Source organism: Schistocerca americana, chromosome 1 (genome assembly GCF_021461395.2).
Source record: "Schistocerca americana isolate TAMUIC-IGC-003095 chromosome 1, iqSchAmer2.1, whole genome shotgun sequence".
NCBI classification, from domain to species: Eukaryota; Metazoa; Arthropoda; class Insecta; order Orthoptera; family Acrididae; genus Schistocerca; species Schistocerca americana.
In genome coordinates, this window is record NC_060119.1 from 60,939,071 (window position 1) to 60,961,294 (window position 22,224).

General features: G+C 40.2%; 1 protein-coding gene across 3 annotated transcripts in view; it reads left to right on the forward strand.

Moving 5' to 3' along the window:
* Window positions 1-3,504: 3,504 nt before the first annotated feature.
* LOC124547995 (anaphase-promoting complex subunit 1) overlaps window positions 3,505-22,224 on the forward strand; it is a 374,510-nt gene continuing 355,790 nt past the window's right edge. For all 3 annotated transcript variants that reach the window (XM_047125147.1, XM_047125148.1, XM_047125149.1), the window contains exons 1-2: window positions 3,505-3,692; window positions 3,766-3,903. In XM_047125147.1, the coding sequence (XP_046981103.1) occupies window positions 3,669-3,692; window positions 3,766-3,903 (162 nt within the window). In that variant the 5' untranslated portion in view covers window positions 3,505-3,668. The remainder of the gene's footprint in view (window positions 3,693-3,765; window positions 3,904-22,224) is intronic.

A 22,224-nucleotide genomic window follows, 5' to 3' on the forward strand; every position in this document is an offset into this window, starting at 1 on the left:
CTCGGCAGGAGTGCTCCAACAGAGGGCCCACCGAAGGTGGCTGGTGCGAATAGCCTGGTGCTGCCTGCTGGAGGTTGAGCCATGTCTTAAGTACACAGCAGGTGGAGGAGTACCTGTGGTCGCTTGGTGCCTACATCACCTGTGGATGCAATCTAGTTCCCTCAACAGCATTGCTGTCTTTGCTGCTGTTCACACTGCCTATGAACAATGATGGCGGTGCCTGGTGGCGCCTGATAACATGTAGTCTCTCAACAGATTTTTTTGTATTCAGCACCGGGTCTGAGCGTATGGTGTAGTAGCGAGACAAATTGAAGTGAGATGCCCCTGTGGACCAGGGGCAGGCAACCTGCAGAGTGTGGACATTGTGTTGGAAACGTGAGTGATTGACAAATGGCCTTATAATACGCGTCCTTTCCCCCATATGGAAAAGATGACAGAGCCATGTTGACACTATCCAGATATTCTGTAATGCGTCCCTCAGTTGGGGACAGCGGCCATCCAAGAAGGAGTCAGTGTACATCCACCAGAAGGGGCTCCTCCATAGGGTCAATACAAAGAATATCCAAGGGAGCAGGGAGCAAAGAAAGCCTGAAATAATGAAAAATGCAGGAACACTGTTGCATTGAAGGTGCAGACTTAGTTGGATGATGGAGTGGTCTGAGGGAAGGACCCCAGGGACAGGGATGACCAGCTGGTGGACCACAAAGCAAACCTGCTGACCAACTGGAGCCAATCAGTGAGGTGCATGTATGCTGCTGGAAATGTATGACGGAAGCCACAGAAGCAGCCAGTGGAGTGAAGGAACTAACAGGTCTATGGGGTGTCGATAGGTGCCAGAGGCATTAGGAGTGGGGGTCAACTAGCATGGACACTGGTGCAGCAGTACAGCAGGGCACAATGAGACAGTGGCTAAGGGGTGCCAGTGGAACTGGGAAACAACTTGACCAATGCAGCTGTTGGCCTGATGGTGCAATGGAAATGGATCACCAACAGCACTGGGAGACAGGGCCCTACCAGTGCAGCTACAGGCATGTATGACAGAAACAGCATAGTGTCAACAGGCGCCAGTGGCACTGGGAGAGAAGGCTTGGCCAAAGCACCCTTAAGAAACACAAAGGCGCTGATGAACAGTGAAGTGTCAATGGAATGCTGGCAGCACTGTGAAACAGAAATTGACCAATGCAGATGACGAAAAACATGAAGATGTGGCAGCTGCGAAGCCATTGGGGCAATAGTCACCAGAAATGTGGGAAAAGGGCACTCGTGGAGGGTAGAGGTGAGGCTGGGTGAGCACAGATGCTGGAAAACATGAAGATGTGACAGCTGCAAAGCCAGTGGGGCAATGGTCACCAGAAAAGAGAAGAAAGGGCACACCTGCAGGGGAGAGGTGGGACTGGGTGATGGGAGTACCACAGGCATGTAGAGAACGAGAATAGCTCAAAGCCCCTAAAAAGTGAAATAGGTCCTTCCTATGATGGGTAACAACAAGAGGGTTTGTGTCACCCTGCAGCCTCTTGCGACTGAGGACTTCTGATTCAGCAGTTTTACCCATTTCTGACCTCTGTGTAAACCCACTGGTATAGCTGTTGTCAGGAGAGAGTATCAAGCTTGTTGTCTATGCCTGTTTTTGACCATCTTCTATTGTGGCGTCTTAACAACAGCATCTAGTCATTGCATGAAGTTACTAGTCAAATACCTGAAGTAAAACTTCTACTCTGGGACAGCTGCCAAGGACATATGCAATTTTCAGGACTCCACCATTCCTGTTTATTTCCAGTAGTCTAAACACTAGCACTTTTGCTTGCTCGCTGGATTGTGCCTCTAATTTCTTATCTTAGAGTGCCCTGGCTGGCTTCCAATGTACAAGTCAATGCACCACATTGGAAGCTGTGTGACTGTGTAGAATTTGTGATGCCCTGTGTACATTAACAACTTAGTGTATTTAATTCCATCAAATGCTGAGACAGCTGTGGCCTGTTGGGATAACATTCTTCCATGGTGTGTGTGGCTTTTTGTGGTGCATATAGACTGGGATTGATATTAATGGAACATTACCCTTAATCCTATCTGTTCTACTTTTTATATGTTTTATATGTATATTTATTATTTTTATTGTATATGATGTGTCTGGTACTGTTTTACTGAATGGCTCAACGACGAATAAATGAATAAAATAACAAAAAATAATAAAGAGGGCTTGCCTTGAGGGCAAGTAAGGTATTTGCAAATTGAGGACATTAACCACATTTCACTGATGGGTGGCGTCACTGCAAGATATGCCTGTCACCAAGAGCCGTGTGCATCGTGTAACCCTACTGCCATGCCAGTACATTAGATCCCATTTGACATTTGGTATAACGCTGACGGAAGGACACCTCATACAGAAAGTGCCACCCGTAGACTACGGCCAGTTTTTCTGTATTTTTTTTTATTTATGTCACTGTGGGTCGCATTACAATTTTATTAAGGCGCCTTTTGTAGGACACGTTAACGTTGTACCACACATCTGTGTATTTTGAAGATTGCTCAATGTAGATCAGAAGTATCAGAAGTATACTTCTCACTCAGATGTCGTAGCTCAGCATATGGGAACTGCCTGAATAAATCTGAGGTATCATAATTTGTCCGAATACATATTTTCTAATAAATAAAGAGAAGCGACAGTCTTTTACTATTACTTTGAAAATCTATGAAGAAACACGATGTCTGCATGCATCCGCTCTCTAATAAAGTATTCTGGTGTAATTAGCGCATATGTTGGTCACGTTCTTTCGATTTTAATGTACGTAGACATATAGTTGAGGAATCAGCTTCATGACTGAATAATTGATTGACTGATAGATTGGGGGATCTACGCACTGTTCATTGTGATGATACGTTCGCGAGGCAAATGTTAGTATGGTATGAAAAATATTTCGTACACAAATGAAGAAAGATATAATATTTAATAACAACAGCGGATCCCAATAAAAATATTTCGTACACAAATGAAGAAAGATATAATATTTAATAACAACAGCGGATCCCAATAAAAGACCAGGTGTTCACGTTAGTGTGTGTGTGTGTGTGTGTGTGTGTGTGTGTGTGCTAAAAATAAATGAAAAAAAATGGATATAACGCCCAGCTTATTATAAATATTTTGATTTGATGCTGAAACAAATCACTAGGTCGACTGATGAATCACTTTTCTTTAAGTGTGCTCATATTTCTTACAAATTTTATATTTCGATGGAAATCGACCTATCCATTTAATTTAGAGAAAGAATAACTAAAAGTTTACAAGTTGCCGTATATATTTATACACATTACACAGATTGTGTAACACAACGGCTGTGTACTTTGGGAGATGCTTAAGACAAATATAAATATTATTTGTTTATAATTGTTTGGACGTGATCATTTATAACGTGCGTAAATATTAAATATCTTATTGATGGCACGTCCAGCGGCTGAAAGGAATAAAGATCAGCTTTTTTTGACAGCTGAGTTTGATTTTCATTATTGGTACTCGTGTTAGAGTCAGAGCACGCGCATTTCAAAAGTGCCGCTTGCTTGATTGTGAAGTAGGTTATGCGTAGTTTTCAACACAAATTTTTATTTTTGAGTAGAGCAGGAAGTTATTTGACGTCAAAAAGGTGACAGCAAATCTGGACAACGAGGAGGATATCATGATTGCCGCATCTGAACCACAGGTAGGCATGACTACAGTTGATACAGCGTTTGTTTACGTTTCTGGCACCAACCTTTACGCATATTTTGTTGTAGGAGTTTGTGCCTTTCGGACGGCATCATCTACAGAGACATCCGGGAGATGTAGTAGTCGAAGCTATTAACCGGCAGCACCATCCAGACTCCTCTCTACTTCATCGTCTGAGCCAAGTTGCAATATCAGAGGATACCAAGGTAAATACAAGGTGGTCAAAATAAAATTGGCACGAAAAATGTTTTCGCACTTTCATGAATATGTAATATGAATAAGAAAGAGATCATTACGAAACCAGACAGACACTCAATAAAGTGACAACTCACACTGCACTTGAAGCTTTTGCAAGAGTTCTTGAGATGTTTTGTGAAGAGAGGACAGTAAGCTAAGGCAGTAAATCTCCTAGTTTTCAAGACCGCTTGATCTCTCTCCCTGTAACTTTTGCCTGTGGGGGGTGTTGAAGGATTTGATACACACAGTACCCACACAATGGGACAGGTACAGTAACATATAGAAAACGTTATTGCTTCCGTGCTTCAGGTAGACCTATTACACATTCCAATTTAATTAACTGGTATAACTTATTTTGTATCAGATTAATAAACATTTTTGGGGCACCAGCTATTTTGGCATCTCAATGCAAGTTGTTCAACACCACAAGAAAAGCAACCACCATTGCCTTTTTTGAGTTAGGCATTTCTAAGTACAGTTTTCATGAACAGCCATTCACACTGCAATGTTTACTTGTCAGAGCTCAACTGTCACAATATATCTCAGTTATAAATGTTTAAACAATTGAAAATCAGGATGGTATGTTTCATTATCTTCTAATTGTTATGAAAGCAATGGTTCAGGGAGAGAGGCTTCATGACTTTTCCTCAGGGGTTTCTGTTTGTACAGAACAGCACAATATTCTCTCAAATTTAATTGTTGAAAAGTAGGCTCCAGCTTTTATGGTCTTCACACTGTGTTCTTACAGTAGGGTACTATAGTGGCATTCTTATCATCTTGCAATATGTATATCGTATCGTTATTGCCCATATACCCTTTTAAGGCCTGTGATTTTGTAGTGCAATGTTTGTCAATTGTACAGAGAGTCTACTCAAAACTGGTGACATTTATCATAGAAAAAGCGAAGATGGCATCCAGTAGGACAGAGAAAACTTGGTGTAATGATATGACCTTCTTTAAAAAGAATCATTACTTCTTACACCACTTTAGTCACAGTTATTAATGCATCATCGCAATTTTTTATTTTTATTGATCCATTTACAATGAAAAATAAATAAAAAATAAAAGCAACTAGCATCTGTTTAAAACAACGAATTTTTATATTGTTATACAAAGCGATAACAGATTAGATGGTGAGACTGTTTGAAACAGTTTCTGAATCTTTCAGACAGTCTTTATTTTAAACTAATGCTAGTTGCTTTTATTTTTTTATTTAATTTTCATTATGAATTTTCCTTCTGTTTCCTGTAGACCGTAGATTATATTTTATTGGTCTTGTTATCTACAAAGCAGCATGTGCATAAGACATGGACACATCATTTTATACAGATGAAAGTAATTTCTGTACTTAGTTATTTAAGATGACAACAATATACAACATACATTAAGTATTTATATAGTATGCTTCACAGATGTAAATATTCTTCAGTGGGGTAAAAGCAGTGTTGCTATGAAGAAAACTTTAAAATTTCTCCAAATATTTTGACATCAGTCATTGCTTTTATGTTTTTTGGGAAGTTCGTTGAAAAAGTGTTAACTCCCATGTGGAAAGTACAATTTTGACACAGGGATGTGCTGATTTGGGTTATATGTAAGTTAAATAATTCTTCGTTGAGTGCACGCTGATTTAAAGACAAATTCTGAACGTATGTTTGCGAGAAGAAAAATTAAAAATGGTGCACAGGCTCAAGCAGTTGGCACACACTACAGATACCTGATGATGGATCTGTCCAAAATGCTTAATATTGGAATAATAAAGTCAGCTTGCAACCACTCAATGACTTTTTCCTCATCAACCTTTTCAGCAGTTTGCAGACTGCACATATTTCTTAAACAGAAGTTTACGTGTATCTCTAGATTTGCAACCAAACGTGTTTGTACTAGCCCTGTTTTGCAGTTCAAAAGTGGTGATAGTTGCTTTGCACTTTCCCCGAAAAGTGGCCCCATATTTAAAGCAAGAATGAAGATAGGCATTGTGGGTCAGAAATCAAACATACATATACTGTGAGACATTTATTTGGTTAGCTTACAGTCGCAAGTGACAACTCTAAAGAAAAATAAAGAATAAACATCCAATTCTCAAAAGCAGTTACTCTTCCTTGGAATAAACAACAGACTTCGCTGGTTGGTCTTTTGTTCCCACAGCGTCACATGCATTCAATGGGGTTTTCTTATTACAGCAGGATTTTAGTGTGCAAAGAAGGAAGCATGTCTTGCTGAGTTTTGTGTTGAGGTATTCACTGGTATTACTAACAATGTTATAGTTGTGATTACCAAAGTACATAGGACAACTAAAGGAAGTAGACAGATATCTGTGTCCAGTAAACTGGAGTAAAAAGCAATAGTGTTATTTCTCAATGTGGAGGTCAGTAGATGTAGACTAACTATGGCTCAAGTTTAAAAGAATAGTTGACCATTGCTGCATAGATATGTGCACAGTAGAACTGTTCATTATGGAAGGGACCCCCCATGGAATACAAGCACTTTAAAGAAACGTATAAAGAAACAGAGACTACTACATAATAGGTATAAAACAAAGCATATTGCTATTCAGAGGGAGATGCAGAATGAAATGCATTTGGCTGTCAACAGAGCAATGTGTGAAGCCTTCAGTGACTGTCACAGTAGAATACTGTCAAATCATTCATCACAAAACCCAAAGAAATTCTTATCATATGTTAAGGAACCAAAGTTAGTGTCCAGTCATTAGCAAATGTGACAGGAAACGAAATTGAAGGTAGCAAAGCAAAAGCTGAAATGTTTAACTGTGTTTTCAAATCTTCCTTTACAAAGTAAAACCCATGAGAATTGCCCCAATTTAATCTCCATATCACTGAAGAGGTGAGTGAAATAAGTGTTAATATCAGTGCGTTGAGTAACAGCTGAAATCATTGAAATTGATCAAAGCTCCAGGGCCTTATGGCATCTCTATCAGATTCTATACAGATATATCTAAAAACAAAGATGATGTAACTTATCAAACGAAAGCATTGGTATGTTGATAGAGACACTAACAAACACACACACAAAATTCAAGCTTTCGCAACCCACGGTTGCTTCTTCAGGAAAGAGGGAAGGAGAGGGAAAGACGAAAGGATGTGGGTTTTAAGGGAGAGGGTAAGGAGTCATTCCAATCCCGGGAGCGGAAAGACCTTAGGGGGAAAAAGGGACAGGTATACACGCGCGCGCGCACACACACACACACACACACACACACACACACACACACACACACACACATATCCATTCGCACATGTACAGACACAAGCAGACATATGTAAAGGCAAAGAGTTTGGGCAGAGATGTCAGTCGAGGCGGAAGTACAGAGGTTAAGATGTTGTTGAATGACAGGTGAGGTATGAGCAGCAGCAACTTGAAATTAGCGGAGGTTGAGGCCTGGTGGGTAACGGGAAGAGAGGGTATATTGAAGGGCAAATTCCCATCTCCGGAGTTCTGATAATTGGTGTTAGTGGGAAGTATCCAGATAACCCGGACAATGTAACACTGTGCCAAGATGTGCTGGCCATGCACCAAGGCATGTTTAGCCACAGGGTGATCCTCATTACCAACAAACACTGTCTGCCTGTGTCTTTTCATGCGAATGGACAGTTTGTTGCTGGTCATTCCCACATAGAAAGCTTCACAGTGTAGGTAGGCAGGTCAGTTGGTAAATCACGTGGGTGCTTTCACACGTGGCTCTGCCTTTGATCGTGTACACCTTCCGGGTTACAGGACTGGAGTAGGTGGTGGTGGGAGGGTGTATGGGACAGGTTTTACACCGGGGGCGGTGTCACTGAGTTAGCCCCTCCTCTAAGTGAAATTTGTCGTAGATCCCTTGAACAACAAACCGTGTCTAGTAGTTGGAAGAAAGCATAGGTCACACCCATTTACAAGAAGGGTAATAGAAGCGATCCACAGAACTACTGTCCAGTATCCTTGACATTAATTTGTTGTAGAAACTTAAAACATATTCTGAGCTCAAACATAACGAGGTATCTTGAACAGAATCACCTCCTCAGTGCCTACCAGGACAAATTCCAAAAACATCAATCATGTGAAACCTAACTCACATTTTTCTCACATGACATTCTGAAAGCTTTGGATCAAGGAAGTCAGATAGATGCACCATTTCTTGATTTCCAGTAAGCATTTGACTCAGTACTACATTTACACTTATTGTAATAAGTACAATTATATTCAGTACTTGTCGTTCATGTTGTTTGTTAATGACCTTGTGGACAATATTAATAGTAATCTCAACTTTTTGCAGATATACAGTTATCTGCAACAAAGTACTGACTGGAAGAAGCTGCATAAATATTCAGTCAAATTTTGATAAGATTTCAAGGTGGCACAGAGACAGAAAACTTGTTACAACTGTTCAGAAATGTAAAATTGTGCGCTTCACAAAATTAAAAAAAAAAAATGTAAAAAAAGAAAAAAATCGACTTTAATATCAGTGAATCTCAGTTGGAATCATCCAACTCATACAAATACTTGGGTGTAACACTTTTTAGGGATATGAAATGGACTGATGACACAGGCTCAGTTGTGGGTATAGCAGGTGGTAGACTTTGATTTATTGGTAAAATACTGGGAAAATGCAGTCAGTCTACAAATCACTTGTACAACTCATTCTGGAGTATTTGTCAAGTGTGTGGGAGCTGTACCGAAAAGGAGTAACGGGGGATATTGAATGCATATAGAGTAGGACAGCACAAGTGGTCACATGTTTCTTTTTTTTTTTTTTTTTTCATGTGGGAGAATGCCACAGAGATGCTGACAAGGGAACCTCCCCATCGCACCCCCCTCAGATTTAGTTTTAAGTTGGCACAGTGGATAGGCCTTGAAAAACTGAACACAGATCAATCGAGAAAACAGGAAGAAGTTGTGTGGAACTATGAAAAAAATTAGTAAAATATACGAACTGAGTAGTCCATGCGAAGATAGGCAACATCAAGGACAATGGGAGTCAAGGAGCGCCATGGTCCTGTGGTTAGCGAGAGCGGCTACTGAACGAGAGGTCCTAGGTTCAAGTCTTACCTGGAGTGAACAGTTTAATTTTTTATTTTCAGTTTATGTGACAAACTCTTATGTTTTCATCACTTTTTTGGGAGTGATTATCACATCCACAAGAAAACCTAAATCGGGCAAAGTAGAAGAATCTTTTTACCCATTTACTAAGTGTACAAGTTAGGTGGGTCGACAACATATTCCTGTCATGTGACGCACATGCCGTCACCAGTGTCGTGTAGAATATATCAGATGTGTTTTCCTGTGGAGGAATCGTTTGACCTATGACCTTGCGATCAAATGTTTTCGGTTCTCATTGGAGAGGCACGTCCTTTCGTCTACTAATCGCACGGTTTCGCGGTACGGTTGCAAAACACAGACACTAAGTTTATTGCAGTGAACAGAGACGTCAATGAACGAACGGACAGATAATAACTTTGCGAAAATAAAGAAAGTAAAATTCTCAGTCAAGGGAAGACTTGAACCAAGGACGTCTTGTTCCGCAGCTACTCACGCTAACCGTGGGACCATGGCGCTCCTGAGCTCACATTCTCCTTGATGTTACCTACCTTTTCATGGACTACTCAGTTTGTATATTTTACTAATTTTTTTCATAATTGCACACAACTTCTTCCTGTTTTCTCGATTGATCTGTGTTCCGTTTTTCAAGGCCTATCCACTGTGCCAACTTATAACTAAATATGAGGGGGGTGCAATGGGGAGGTTCCCTTGTGAGTAAACTAAAGTGGCAGACTGTTGAAGATAGACATAAATTATCTAGGAAAAGCCTACTTTCCAAGTTTCTAGAATTTGTCTTTAAATGATGACTCTAGAAATATATTACAACCCCTCTACTTATCTTTCACATAGAGATTGTGAGAACAACATTAGATTAATTATAGCATGCATATAGGCAGTTCCGCAATAATTCTTACCAATCTCCATATGCGATTGGAATGGGGAGGAACCCCAATAACTAATACAATGGGACGTACTCTCTGCCGTGCACTTCACAGCGGTTTCCAGAGAATACATGCAAAATGTGTTTATTCCAGTTTACATAGCTTTGCAGCCATACTCCTAAGAGTTTGTTTCCCATACTGTTATCAACTTGTTCATCATTGTGGATATTCCTATCCTTATGTGCAGAATTGTGGAATTTTAGTGCAATAGTTTTTTTTTACTGTTTATTAGAATCTGATTTATTCTGTGCGCAGCTGCCAAGTTGTTTTGTGACAGTGTTTACTGATTGCTGTAATTCTTCCTTACTTTCTCCTTTTAACAGAATTGTGATGCCGTGTGCAAATATGTTCAATTTATGAGCATCCAAATGTAAGCGTAGATCATTTACGAGGGGCATTTGAAAAGTGCGTGCAAAAACAAAAACTACTTACGTGTTTGGGGTAAAACTTTTCTTATTTTTTGACATAGTCTCCTGTTAGACTTATACGCGTTGTCCAATGCTGTTCTAATTTGTTGATCCCTTCCAAATAATAGGAATTGTCCAAGTCTGCAAAATAACTATTAGTTGCTGCAATCACCTCCTCGTTTGAATAAAATCTTTGTCCCGCCATCCATTTCTTCAAATTGGGGAACAAATAGTAGTCTGAGGGAGCCAAATCTGGAGAATAGGGGGGATGTGAAACAAGTTGGAATCCTATTTCCATTACTTGTGCGACCACAACTGCTGAGGTGTGTGCTAGAGCATTGTTGTGAGGGAAAAGGACTTTTTTGCGGTCCAATCACCGGCATTTTTCTTGGAGCTTGGTTTTCAAATGCTCGAATAACGATGAATAATATGCACTTGTAATAGTTTCACCCTTTTCCAGATAGTCGATGAGGATTATCCCTTGTGAATTCCAAAAGACAGTCGCCATAATCTTTCTGGCCGAAGGAATGGTCTTCGCCTTTTTTGGTTCAGATTCTCCTTCGGTAACCCATTGTTTAGATTGTTGTTTGGTCTCAGGAGTATAGTAATGTGTCCATGTTTCATCCACAGTGATGAAGCAATGCTTGATTGATTGATTGATTTTAACAGGGGAGCTAAAACAGCTTTTGTCTGACCCGCCACTATCCGCATCGAAACATAGATTTATTGTGTGGTATCACTCCCTGTATATCTAATAAAGCCAACCAGTGCCCATAAATAGTGCAAGGAGTCCCTCTACCAGTTTTTTGTTAGATACAATTTCTTCAGGTCTAGTTGTTCCGAAGATTCTGTATCTTTTACTCTCCAATGCCATGCATTCAAAGATTAGGTGAGATGCAGTTTCTTCACCCTCATCACAGATCTTACATTTAGGGTCCTCTTCCATTATACCCATTGTTTGTAGGTGTTTTTTGAAGTTCCCATGGTCGGTCATCAGTCCAGTCATGAGTTTGATCTCTTTCCTGTTCAATCCCAGGATTACAGAGCTTCTTTTAAAACATGGCCTGGGCATCATTACCGTACCATGTTATTGTTTATGGACATTGGTCCAATATCCTACGTGCTGTTTCCTAAGCCAGTTCTGTAGTTCCAATTTGATCATAGCCTTGGTGATTGTCAAGACAGTTTCCGGTCCAATAAATGGAGTTGTTGCCCCCATCGTTCAGTGCCACAGATCCCTGAGCGGCCAGGGACCCACACTAGGTACACCCTATTGCTTCCCTCTAGCTCCACCAGAGCCCTCTGACAATCTGCAACAATCTTAGATCTTGTTGCAGGAGCTGCCAATGATTTCAGAGCTGCCTGGCTGTCTGAATAGATGTAGGTGCTATGTTCATTGGAGCACCTACTCATATTCTCCTCCACACATGCCCTGACTGCAGTAATTTCGGCTTGGAATACAGATGCCAGTTTCCCTAGAGAGATGCTGCTCTCCAGTCTTGACTGAACCCCGTACAACCCTGCCCCAATGCCTTGGATCTGTTTTCGACCCATCGACGAACCAAACGATGTCCCCCGTACGGTGTTGAACTGTTTTCTCCCACTGCTCCCTACTTCCAATTATTATGTTGTAAGGCTTGTCGAAGTAGTTGGGAGTTATTATATAGTCGGCGGGCATTTCCCCAGCTATACCTATATTTACCTCACTCACTATGTTAGTGTGTGATTCTGGATATCTGAGTGAGACCCAGTTTTGGCCAGTTTTAAGTCTGTATGCCCCAGCTGCTGCTTTCAGCTTAACCCAGAGGTGAAGTGGAGGGATATCCGGCATGGCTTCCATTCCAGGGTTGGTGTGCTGCTAATTCTGCCCTTTATGGCTAAGCAGGCCAATCTCTGCACCTTAGTAAGCTCTTCAGCAGCAACCCGCTGTTCTACCTTCTTCCACCACACTGCGCCCCCATAAGAAATCCTAGGTCTAACCACTGTGGTGTATATCCAGTGCATACACCTGGGGCTTAGGCTCCAGTTTTTGCCACAAGCCCTCCTAGTTCTCACTAAAGTGCTTTTTGCCTTGGAGCAGATACACTTAATATGAGGGGTCCAAGTTAGCTTCTCATCCAAGGTTACCCCTAGATATTTCACTGTCCCCTTCACAGGTAGAGTTTCATCGAATAGCTTTAGATTCCAACTTGCATGCTGAATATGTCTCTTCGTAAATGGCACCACAACAGTCTTCTTAGGATTAACTCTCAGATCCTGTTTAATGCACCATTTTTGCACAATGTCCAACCCTCCTTGTGCCATATCCCTGACTGTGACAGTGAATTTGCCAAGTTTTACTATGACAAGGTCATCTGCGTATCCTTGGCAGAAGCATTGCCTGGAATTTAGTTCCTCAATGAGTTCGTTCACCACTAGATTCCACAATAGAGGAGACAAAACGCCTCCTTGTGGGCAGCCTCTAGTGGTCTTAATTACCATCTTTTCATTCATCATGGTAGCCTCTACCTTCCTTCCACCAAGCGTGGCTCTGGTCCACCTACATATAGTGGTCCCCAGGTCATGCACCTCTGCTGCCCTTACATGGAATCGAAGGTCATGTTACTAAAGTCCCCCTCGATATCCAGGAAGATGCAGAGGGCTATTTCTTGGAAGTGAAGTGCTTTTTCCATCTTCCCAACGAATTGGTGGAGAGCTGTCTCACATGATTTGCCTGGTTGGTATGTGTGTTGGTTCAGGTGTAGAGGGACCCTACTTAGCCTCCTCTCCCCAACATAGACATTAACCAGTTTTTCCAATGTTTTGAGAATGGAGGAGGACAGACTGATTGGTCTCATATGCTTGGCCTTGGTACGATCAATTCTCCCTGGCTTTGGAATGAGGACATTATTCACTGCCCTCCAAACATTGGGAATGATTCCTACTGCTAAGCTAACTCTGAATAGTCTGCATAGGACTCTTATAAGCTTTCCTCCTGCCTGTTGCAGGAGAGCTGGACAAATTTCATCTGGGCCAGCTGACTTGAGCAGTTGGAATGTTCCCACTGCCCACTGGATTTTGTTGAAGTTCACATACTCCTTGGCCGATTCCCAGTCCTCTTTTCAAGTGCGTGAGAACCGTTGTCTCTCTGGGGTCACATACTGGTCTGTGTTATCCGGCAGAGCATATTGAGGAAAGTGAGTTTTGAGGAGGAATTTCAGCTTCTCATGTGCTGTCTTTGTATATTCCCCATCCTCCTTCCTCAACGTACCTCCTGGATTAGTTGGTACTCTGGTGAGAATCTTGTGAAGTCTGGCTTGTGCAGCCGTGCCTTCCACTTCCTCACAGAATTCCTTCCAGGATGCCTCCTTAGCTTGTCTTATTGCAAGATTGTAACTGGCAAGGGCCTCACGATATTTAGCCCATTGTCCTTTACGTCTCGCAACATTAAACAGTCTCTGTACCTGTTTTCTTTGCGTTTCCAATTTGTTATTCCACCAAGGAACACTCCTATTTGTGCACTCCCTGGTGACTGTGCTGTAGTACTGATATGAGGTCACTATGGCAGAGGTAACAGCCCCTGCTACTTCCTCAAATTCTACTGGCTTCCTTATCGTGGTTTTAATTTCCGATAAGCCTAAGTCAAGGTCCCTCCTATATGTCTCCCAGTCTGTTTTCCTGGGATTTCTATAAGTCATGACCTGTCTGATTCCAATTTCAACCTTGTATTTAATGTACATGTGGTCCAATGAGGATGGCTCCAACACCACGTGCTATTGTTTGACATAGCTACCCATCGTCATGGAACCAAATGTTGTGTCAATTACTTCTTCCCTTCTTCTATTCCTGAATGTAGATTCATTGCCCCTATTCAGGACCTCTAAGTTGTTAGCTGAGAGGAATTCAAGAAGGTACTAACCTCTACTGTTGGTGTCCTTGCTGCCCCACACTAGGTTGTGGGCATTGGCGTTGCACCCCACTAGCAGTTGGTCACCTTGCTGATGGCAAGTCTCTACCAGTCTCCAAACAACGCTTAAATTCCTGTGGATTCTTCCTGAACAGCTGCAAACCATCCTTGCAACACTTCACATGATTCCGTTTTTGCTTAAGCGTGAGCAATCGCAGAACCCACCTTGCGGATAGCTTTCTCGTGTCCAAATGTTTATGCAAAATATTATATACCTGTTCATTCGAGATGCCCACAGCACTAGCAATCTCACGCACATTAATTCTTCAGTCATCCATCACCATTTCAAGGATTTTATCAATGATTTCTGGAGCTATAACCTTCACAGGGCATCCAGAACATTCAGCCCATATGGCCACTCCAAAAATTTTGAAACCACTTATAAACTGTTGTAATCGAAGGTGCAGAGTCACCATAATGTTTATCAAGCTTCTCTTTAGTCTCCTGGGGCATCTTGCCTTTCATAAAGTAATGTTTAATCACCACACGAAATTCTTTTTCATCCATTTTTTGACAATAACTTGACTTCCTTGATTAACACGAATGCCAAACACATAGGAATAGACCAATATGGCTGAAACTTGGGGTGCATTCTTTCCAAAGATGCTACTAACTAAACATGACCTCTATACGTGCCGGTGGTGCCATCTCTCGCACTTTGCACGGACTTTTCAAACACCCCTTGTATGTGCAGCAGGAACAAAATGGGTTCCATTACTGTTTCTTGGAGTGCACCATACTTAATTAGTTTATAGTCAGACAAAATAGTTTTTTGGTAGAGCTTTGTGTGCATGATGCACACATTTAGGTTGACATTCGTGTGCTTGATGCAAAGTGGTTGCTTGTATTTGCTAAGGAAGGATCAGGTCCAATCATTGGACAGACCTTGAATACCATATTTTTCAAGCTTTGACAGCTGGGTCAAGCCATACCAAGTGGTCCAAGAAAAAATAATTGGTTGCTTGACCATCTCAGAAAAATTTTATATTTGCTGGGTGAATTCCAAAACGTTTAGTAGTCACAAAAATATTTTTAAAAAAATTTATTGTTTAATGGCAACCATATTTGTTCCAAGCCGCATGCGTTTTTTCGTATTTGCAAGCATCTACATTTTTTACAATTATTCAGTAGTGGATTGTCCCATGCCTTTCAGATGAAATGCATTTAGTTCAACACACTCTGGGGTACAAATTAACATCATTATTGCTTAGCTGAATGTATTCTTTAATATATTTTTAATATTTCAAAGTTATCATCCACAAATTTAAGAAAACTCAATTTTTGAACAGTAGTTTTCCAAAGAAAGATTAATTTCTCAGCTTTAATGTACACTATTTTAAAAAACCGATTTTTTAAAATTTTTCCTTTTTGTGGCTTGCTTTGTCTTTGTTGGGGGACCAGATAAAAATCTGAAAATTTTGCGGTTAATAGACCTTTATGATATCAAACTTCAGTATAAATTTCAACTTTGAGATTCAATTGGAAGTTATGGAAAAAAAAAATTACAAACACGAGTCAAAAATACACTTTTTAACATCTGCGATATCTAGGCTTATGGAATAAAATATATCAGTTACAGTATATAAGTTAATCATATATATGATTACTTACTTTTTGTATTGAAAATAAGCCTACTAATTACGTTATATTGTTCTCTTTGTTATTTGTTTTTAGTACATCACTCATTGAACATTTGAGAAATTTGTTCACTCAGTTTGGGTGTTAGATTATAAGTTTGCCCATTCGCAGTTGTAAATTCCATAGGAGACAGCTTCCTTAGTATATTTTTAAGTGTCATCCAAACCTGATCCTGCTCAATTTTTTTAAAATACAACATGTACATCCTGGTTTTGACGGTCAATATTATCAACTTCGCCAATCCACCACTGTTCATCGTAAACACAAGCCACTGTGTCTTTATTTTGAGGAACCAGTTGTACAAGTTTTTCCACACTGATGAAGTTCACTATCAGACCAAGTTGATGTGATCTTACACTTCAGTAAGTTGTGTGAATGGGTTACAAAACAATGAAAAGGTCGAGTGCCTTTAATCTTCTGACAAGTGTTGTATCTTTCCTTCATAGACTTCTTGTATTTCCTCACATTGCTCAAAAACATAGGTGATTCCTTTGATATGTTTTTTACAGAGTTCAAACATTTCTTGAGGTGTTATGATATGATTGTCATCGGTCCACTGCAGACTTGCTTTTGTGACAGCTCACTTTGTTGTACCCCCGACACCATCACAAGCATTCTTCCCATGGCATGAAGCAAAAAAGTGCCATTGTACATCAAACCCAAAATCTTCTTTATGAAAGGAGATGTTAATAATTTTTTGTTTTGTTTTTATATTGACTTGCTGCCCCATCCGATAAGTAAATCAGTTTTTTTAAGGAAGGGTGGTGCTGTTTAATGTAGTTTGTTAGTTTTAGTTGAAAAATGTGCAATGCTGTAGTGTTGTGTTCAGGGTAGTCACTTATGACACAAAAGCTGTGGCTCATTAGTTTATCTTCATCTTTATAACAGAATACAAATGGATGAACTGTGGTCTGTTTATTTATGCAGTGATGCCCTTGTACTTCATCTTGAACAAAAAAGGAATAATTTTCCGAAAAGTCAGCAGGAACTAAGGATTCATCAGCTGCCAAGGTTTGCTTTTTGCCTTTCAAAAATTTACTTTGAGCTTTTGCAATGAAGTGATGCATTTTCAGATTTTCAAGGTTAGCCACCAACACTTCAAAAAACTCTTCTCATGATTTTATGACTGTCACCATTTCAGTTCTGTCTTGTTTGTATTTTATATTGTCAGGCATTAAATCGTCTTCTTTGGATTCTTCAAGTAAGGCTTGTTTGCCTGGACAATCTTCACATTTTCCCTTGATTATACAATTGTAACTGTCAATATTGCATACCACAACTTCCAAAAGGTCTTTATAGTCAACTCTTAAGATTGGCCCCATCTGTCATCAACTTTACTTTCTGATGAGACAAACAAACACAAACATTATGGGTGCCAGATGCCCCTGCAACAATACGTCATCTTGGTCTCTACTCGCAAAACTTTGATCTTCGAATTTTAATGTCAGGATTTTCTTCTTTAAATTCAGTGATTAGTTTATTTAAATTGCACAATATTAACCTTTTTTGTCTTTGAGTCTTAGAACCATTTTCTTTCACAGAAACAGTCTTTTTTGCCAGACAGCAAACGGCTGTTATTTTCATCGTCATAATACTTAATAACTTTATTGATTGTGTTTTCATCTACCAAATTAGATGCACTTTTCTTTTGTAATGCTGGTAAAATCCCCTGTTCTTTTACTAATAGCCTTGTTAACTTAACAAGATGTTCTAACACATTAAATTCATCACTGACTTTTGCTCGATTCCAAGAATTCGGCAGTAAACTGATAATCTTAATTTTATCCTCTTTGTTTGAAGTACTGCATTTAGTTTTCAGTTTTTCTATCAAATCATCATATTCGGTTGGTGAAGTTGTAGAACTTCCATCTGTTTTAGTACAAATTATATTTTGAAATGAAGCTTCCAAATTCTTTTTGACTGTAGCTGCCACTTTCTCAATTTTTGTATTCAAGGCACTTGGTCTTTTATCTTGACTTAGTTTTCTAATTTTACTAGCAGGCGATATACCCAGGAATTCACAAGCTGTATCTATTTTTTTAATGGTTGCTGATAAGTCACAAAATTTTGTATCTGAGGTTTCACTGTCCTTTCTGTTGTGAACTACAAAAATCTTAGAATAACATGGTGGAGACAATGATTTTCGTGGTATGAGATTGACAAAAGGGCTTTTATTTTTGGAGTAATGATCAAATGTTATTTCTCGCAGACCTTTTGTTATAGGTTTCTTATGTTTCTCAAAAGGGTCCATGCAAGACTGGCCAGAAAGGTGATGAAATTTTTTTAAGTGGTTCATTTCATGGTACTTGGATGTTGATTTGGCCTCTGGGCCGACTCGTAAGTAAAACAACACATTTTCTTCTTCACTGTAATCTTCGATTAAAGTAATGTCTTTAGGATACACTCCATACACACTTTTATGACATGCTTCATTAATAATAACACCAACAGAACACTGAGACACCATTTTTCAACTGCACACTTCAAGAACTTCTAGCTTGAAGTGTGAGTAGACGATTGTTGGTGTAAGGGAGAAGACAACAACCAGCCTTGTATAGGCTTGCAGATGCAATTATTAGCCTGCTGAACCAATTACCACATCATTGTTTCGACAAATAATCATTAGCTAGTGTAATGTAGTGTGTTACATAATGCAATTGGTATACATTATTTGATTAGCCTACCAGATATCGCAGATGTTAAAAAACGTATTTTTGACTCGTGTTTGTAATCTTTCTTCCATAACTTCCAATTGAATCTCAAAGTTGAAATTTGTACTGAAGTTTGATATCTTGAAGGTCCACTAACTGTGAAATTTTCAGATTTTTATCTGGTCCCCCAACAAAAATATTGCAGGCCACATAAAGGAAAAATAAAAAAAAAAACCAATTTTTTTAAGTATAAGCTGCTCACCATTGATACTCTATAAAAAGTAACTATACTATACAGTGTAATAACAGAAAAATATTAAAGTTGAGAAATTAATCTTTCTTCGGAAAACTACTGTTCAAAAATTGAGTTTTTTAAATTTATGGCTGATAACTTTGAACTATTAAAAATATATTGAAGAATACAATCAGCTAAGTGATAATGATGTTAATTTGTAGCCCAAAGTGTGTTCAACTAAATGCATTTTATCTGAATGGCTTGGGACAATCCACTACTGAATAATTCTAAGAAATGTAGATGCTTGCAAATACGAGAAAACACATGCGGCCTGGAACAAATATGGTCACCATTTCAAAATAATAAACAATAAATTTAAAAAAAAATATTTTTGTGACTGTGATGTTTACTACTAAACATTGGGGAATTCACCCAGCAAATATAAAATTTCCCTGAGATGGTCAAGCAACCAATGCTGGGCCACTTGATATGGATTGACCCAACTGAATCTTATGATCCACCATTTCAAAAGTTTTACATAGGTCAATAAATACTCCTGTAGATTCCTGTTGCTTGTTGGTCAGGCTTTTTATGCAATTAATGCACTCATAAATAACAGTTGTGGTTGACCTCTTATTTCTGAATCTATGATGTTCATTACATAGGATATTGTTTTTATTTGCAAATCATGTAAGTTTGATGTACATAATTTTTACTAATATTTTCGAAATACAAGACGAAATTGTGATGGGTCTGAAGTTATTTACATTATTTCTCTCACTTTTTTGATGTACTGGGATAAATTTAGATGTTTTCAATACATTAGAGAAAATGCCTGCTTGATTTGTTAGTATTTAAATTAGGTTTGGTACACTGTTCTTTAAGATTGTAGCAGAGACAGCAGCAGTGCCAACAGAGTGTAGCGGCAGTGGGGAGTCTGGTGTGTCGCTTGGTACACCCCAGGTGTTACATGCTTCACCCACTGTCCCTGCTGTCGAGACATCTTCGCGGGTACCGGGCGCGGTTGGGCTACCCTCTCCCCAAGGGGAGTGGTGGGTTCAGCGGCACATGAGGCGGAGGGTCAATGTGGAGGCTGGCTGTGTAGCATCGCCCGCTCTGCCTGTGAGTGGACATGTGGCCGCTCCTTCAGAGAGGTCCAAGCAGGCACGCGGGGGGAGGGGTTTATTAGTTTATTAGTTATTGGGAGCTCCAACGTTAGGCGGGTGATGGAGCCCCTTAGGGAAATAGCGAAGAGGTCGGGGAAGAAGGGCAGTGTTCACTCTGTCTGCTTGCTGGGGGGCCTCATCCGAGATGTGGAGGAGGCCCTGCAGGCGGCGATAGAGAGCACTGGGTGCACCCGACTGCAAATTGTTGCTCATTTCGGCACCAATGACTCCTGCCGTCTGGGTTCAGAGGTCATCCTCAGTTCGTAAAGGCGGTTGGCGGAATTGGTGAAGGTGGAAAGCCTCGCTCGCGGGGTGAAATCAGAGCTAACTACTTGTAGTATCGTTCCCAGAACCGAGCGTGGTCCTCTGGTTTGGAGCCGAATGGAAGGCTTAAACCAGAGGCTCAGACGATTCTGCGGAGATCTGGGGTGCAAATTTCTTGACCTCCGCTATCAGGTGGAGAAATGTAGGGTCCCCCTGAATAGGTCAGGTGTGCACTACACGCTGGAAGCGGCTACAAGGGTAGTGGAGTACGTGTGGAGTGCACATGTGGGATTTTTAGGTTAGAAAATTCCCTCCCTAGGCCAGACAAGACACCTCCTGAGACGCAGCAAGGTAGGAGTAGGCAAAATGCAACAGGGAATAACAATATTAATTTGCTAATAGTAAACTGCAGGAGCGTCTGTAGAAAGATCCCAGAACTGCTCTCATTAATAAACGGTCACAATGCCCATATAGTACTATGGATTGAAAGTTGGCTTTAAACCAGATATAAACCGTAATGAAATCCTAAACTCAGATTGGAATGTATACCGCAGCGACAGGCTGGACAGTGAAGGGGGCGGCGTGTTTATAGCGATAAGAAGCGCAATAGTATCGAAGGAAATTGACGGAGATCCGAAATGTGAAATAATTTGGGTGAAGGTCACGGTTAAAGCAGGCTTAGACATGGTAATTGATTGTCTCTATAGGCCCCCTGGCTCAGCAGCTGTCGTGGCTGAGCACCTGAAGGATAATTTGGAAAATATTTTGAGTAGATTTCCCCACCATGTTATAGTTCTGGGTGGAGATTTTAATTTGCCGGATATAGACTGGGAGACTCAAATGTTCATAACGAGTGGCAGGGACAAAGAATCAAGTGAAATTTTTTTAAGTGCTTTATCTGAAAACTACCTTGAGCAGTTAAACAGAGAACCGACTCGTGGCGATAACATATTAGACCTTCTGGTGACAAACAGACCCGAACTATTTGAAACAGTTAACGCAGAACAGGGAATCAGTGATCATAAAGCAGTTACTGCAGCGATGATTTCAGCCGTAAATAGAAATATTAAAAAAGGTATAGGAAAATTTTTCTGTTTAGCAAAAGTGACAAAAAGCAGATTACAGAGTACCTGACGGCTCAACACAAAAGTTTTGTCTTACGTACAGATAGTGTTGAGGATCAGTGGGCAAAGTTCAAAACCATTGTACAGTATGCATTAGATGAGTATGTGCCAAGCTAGATCGTAAGAGATGGAAAAGAGCCACCGTGGTACAACAACCGGGTTAGAAAATTGCTGCGGAAGCAAAGGGAACTTCACAGTAAACATAAACATAGCCAAAGCCTTGCAGACAAACAAAAATTACGCGAAGGAAATGTAATGTGAGGAGGGCTATGTGAGAGGCGTTCAATGAATTCGAAAGTAAAGTTCTATGTACTGACTTGGCAGAAAATTCTAAGAAATTTTGGTCTTGCGTCAAAGCGGTAGGTGGAACAAAACAAATTGTCCAGACACTCTGTGACCAAAATGGTACTGAAACAGAGGATGACAGACTAAAGGCCGAAATACTAAATGTATTTTTCCAAAGCTGTTTCACAGAGGAAGACTGCACTGTAGTTCCTTCTCTAGATTGTCGCACAGATGACAATATGGTAGATATCGAAATAGACAACAGAGGGATAGAGAAACAATTGAAATTGCTCAAAAGAGGAAAGTCCGCTGGACCTGATGGGATACCAGTTCGATTTTACACAGAGTACACGAAGGAACTTGCGCCCCCCTTCTTGCAACGGTTACCCGTAGGTCTCTAGAAGAGCATTGCGTTCCAAAGGATTGGAAAAGGGCACAGATCATCCCCGTTTTCAAGAAGAGACGTCGAACAGATGTGCAGAACTATAGACCTGTATCTCTAATGTCGATCAGTTGTAGAATTTTGGAACATGTATTATGTTAGAGTATAATGACTTTTCTGGAGACTAGAAATCTACTCTGTAGGAATCAGCATGGGT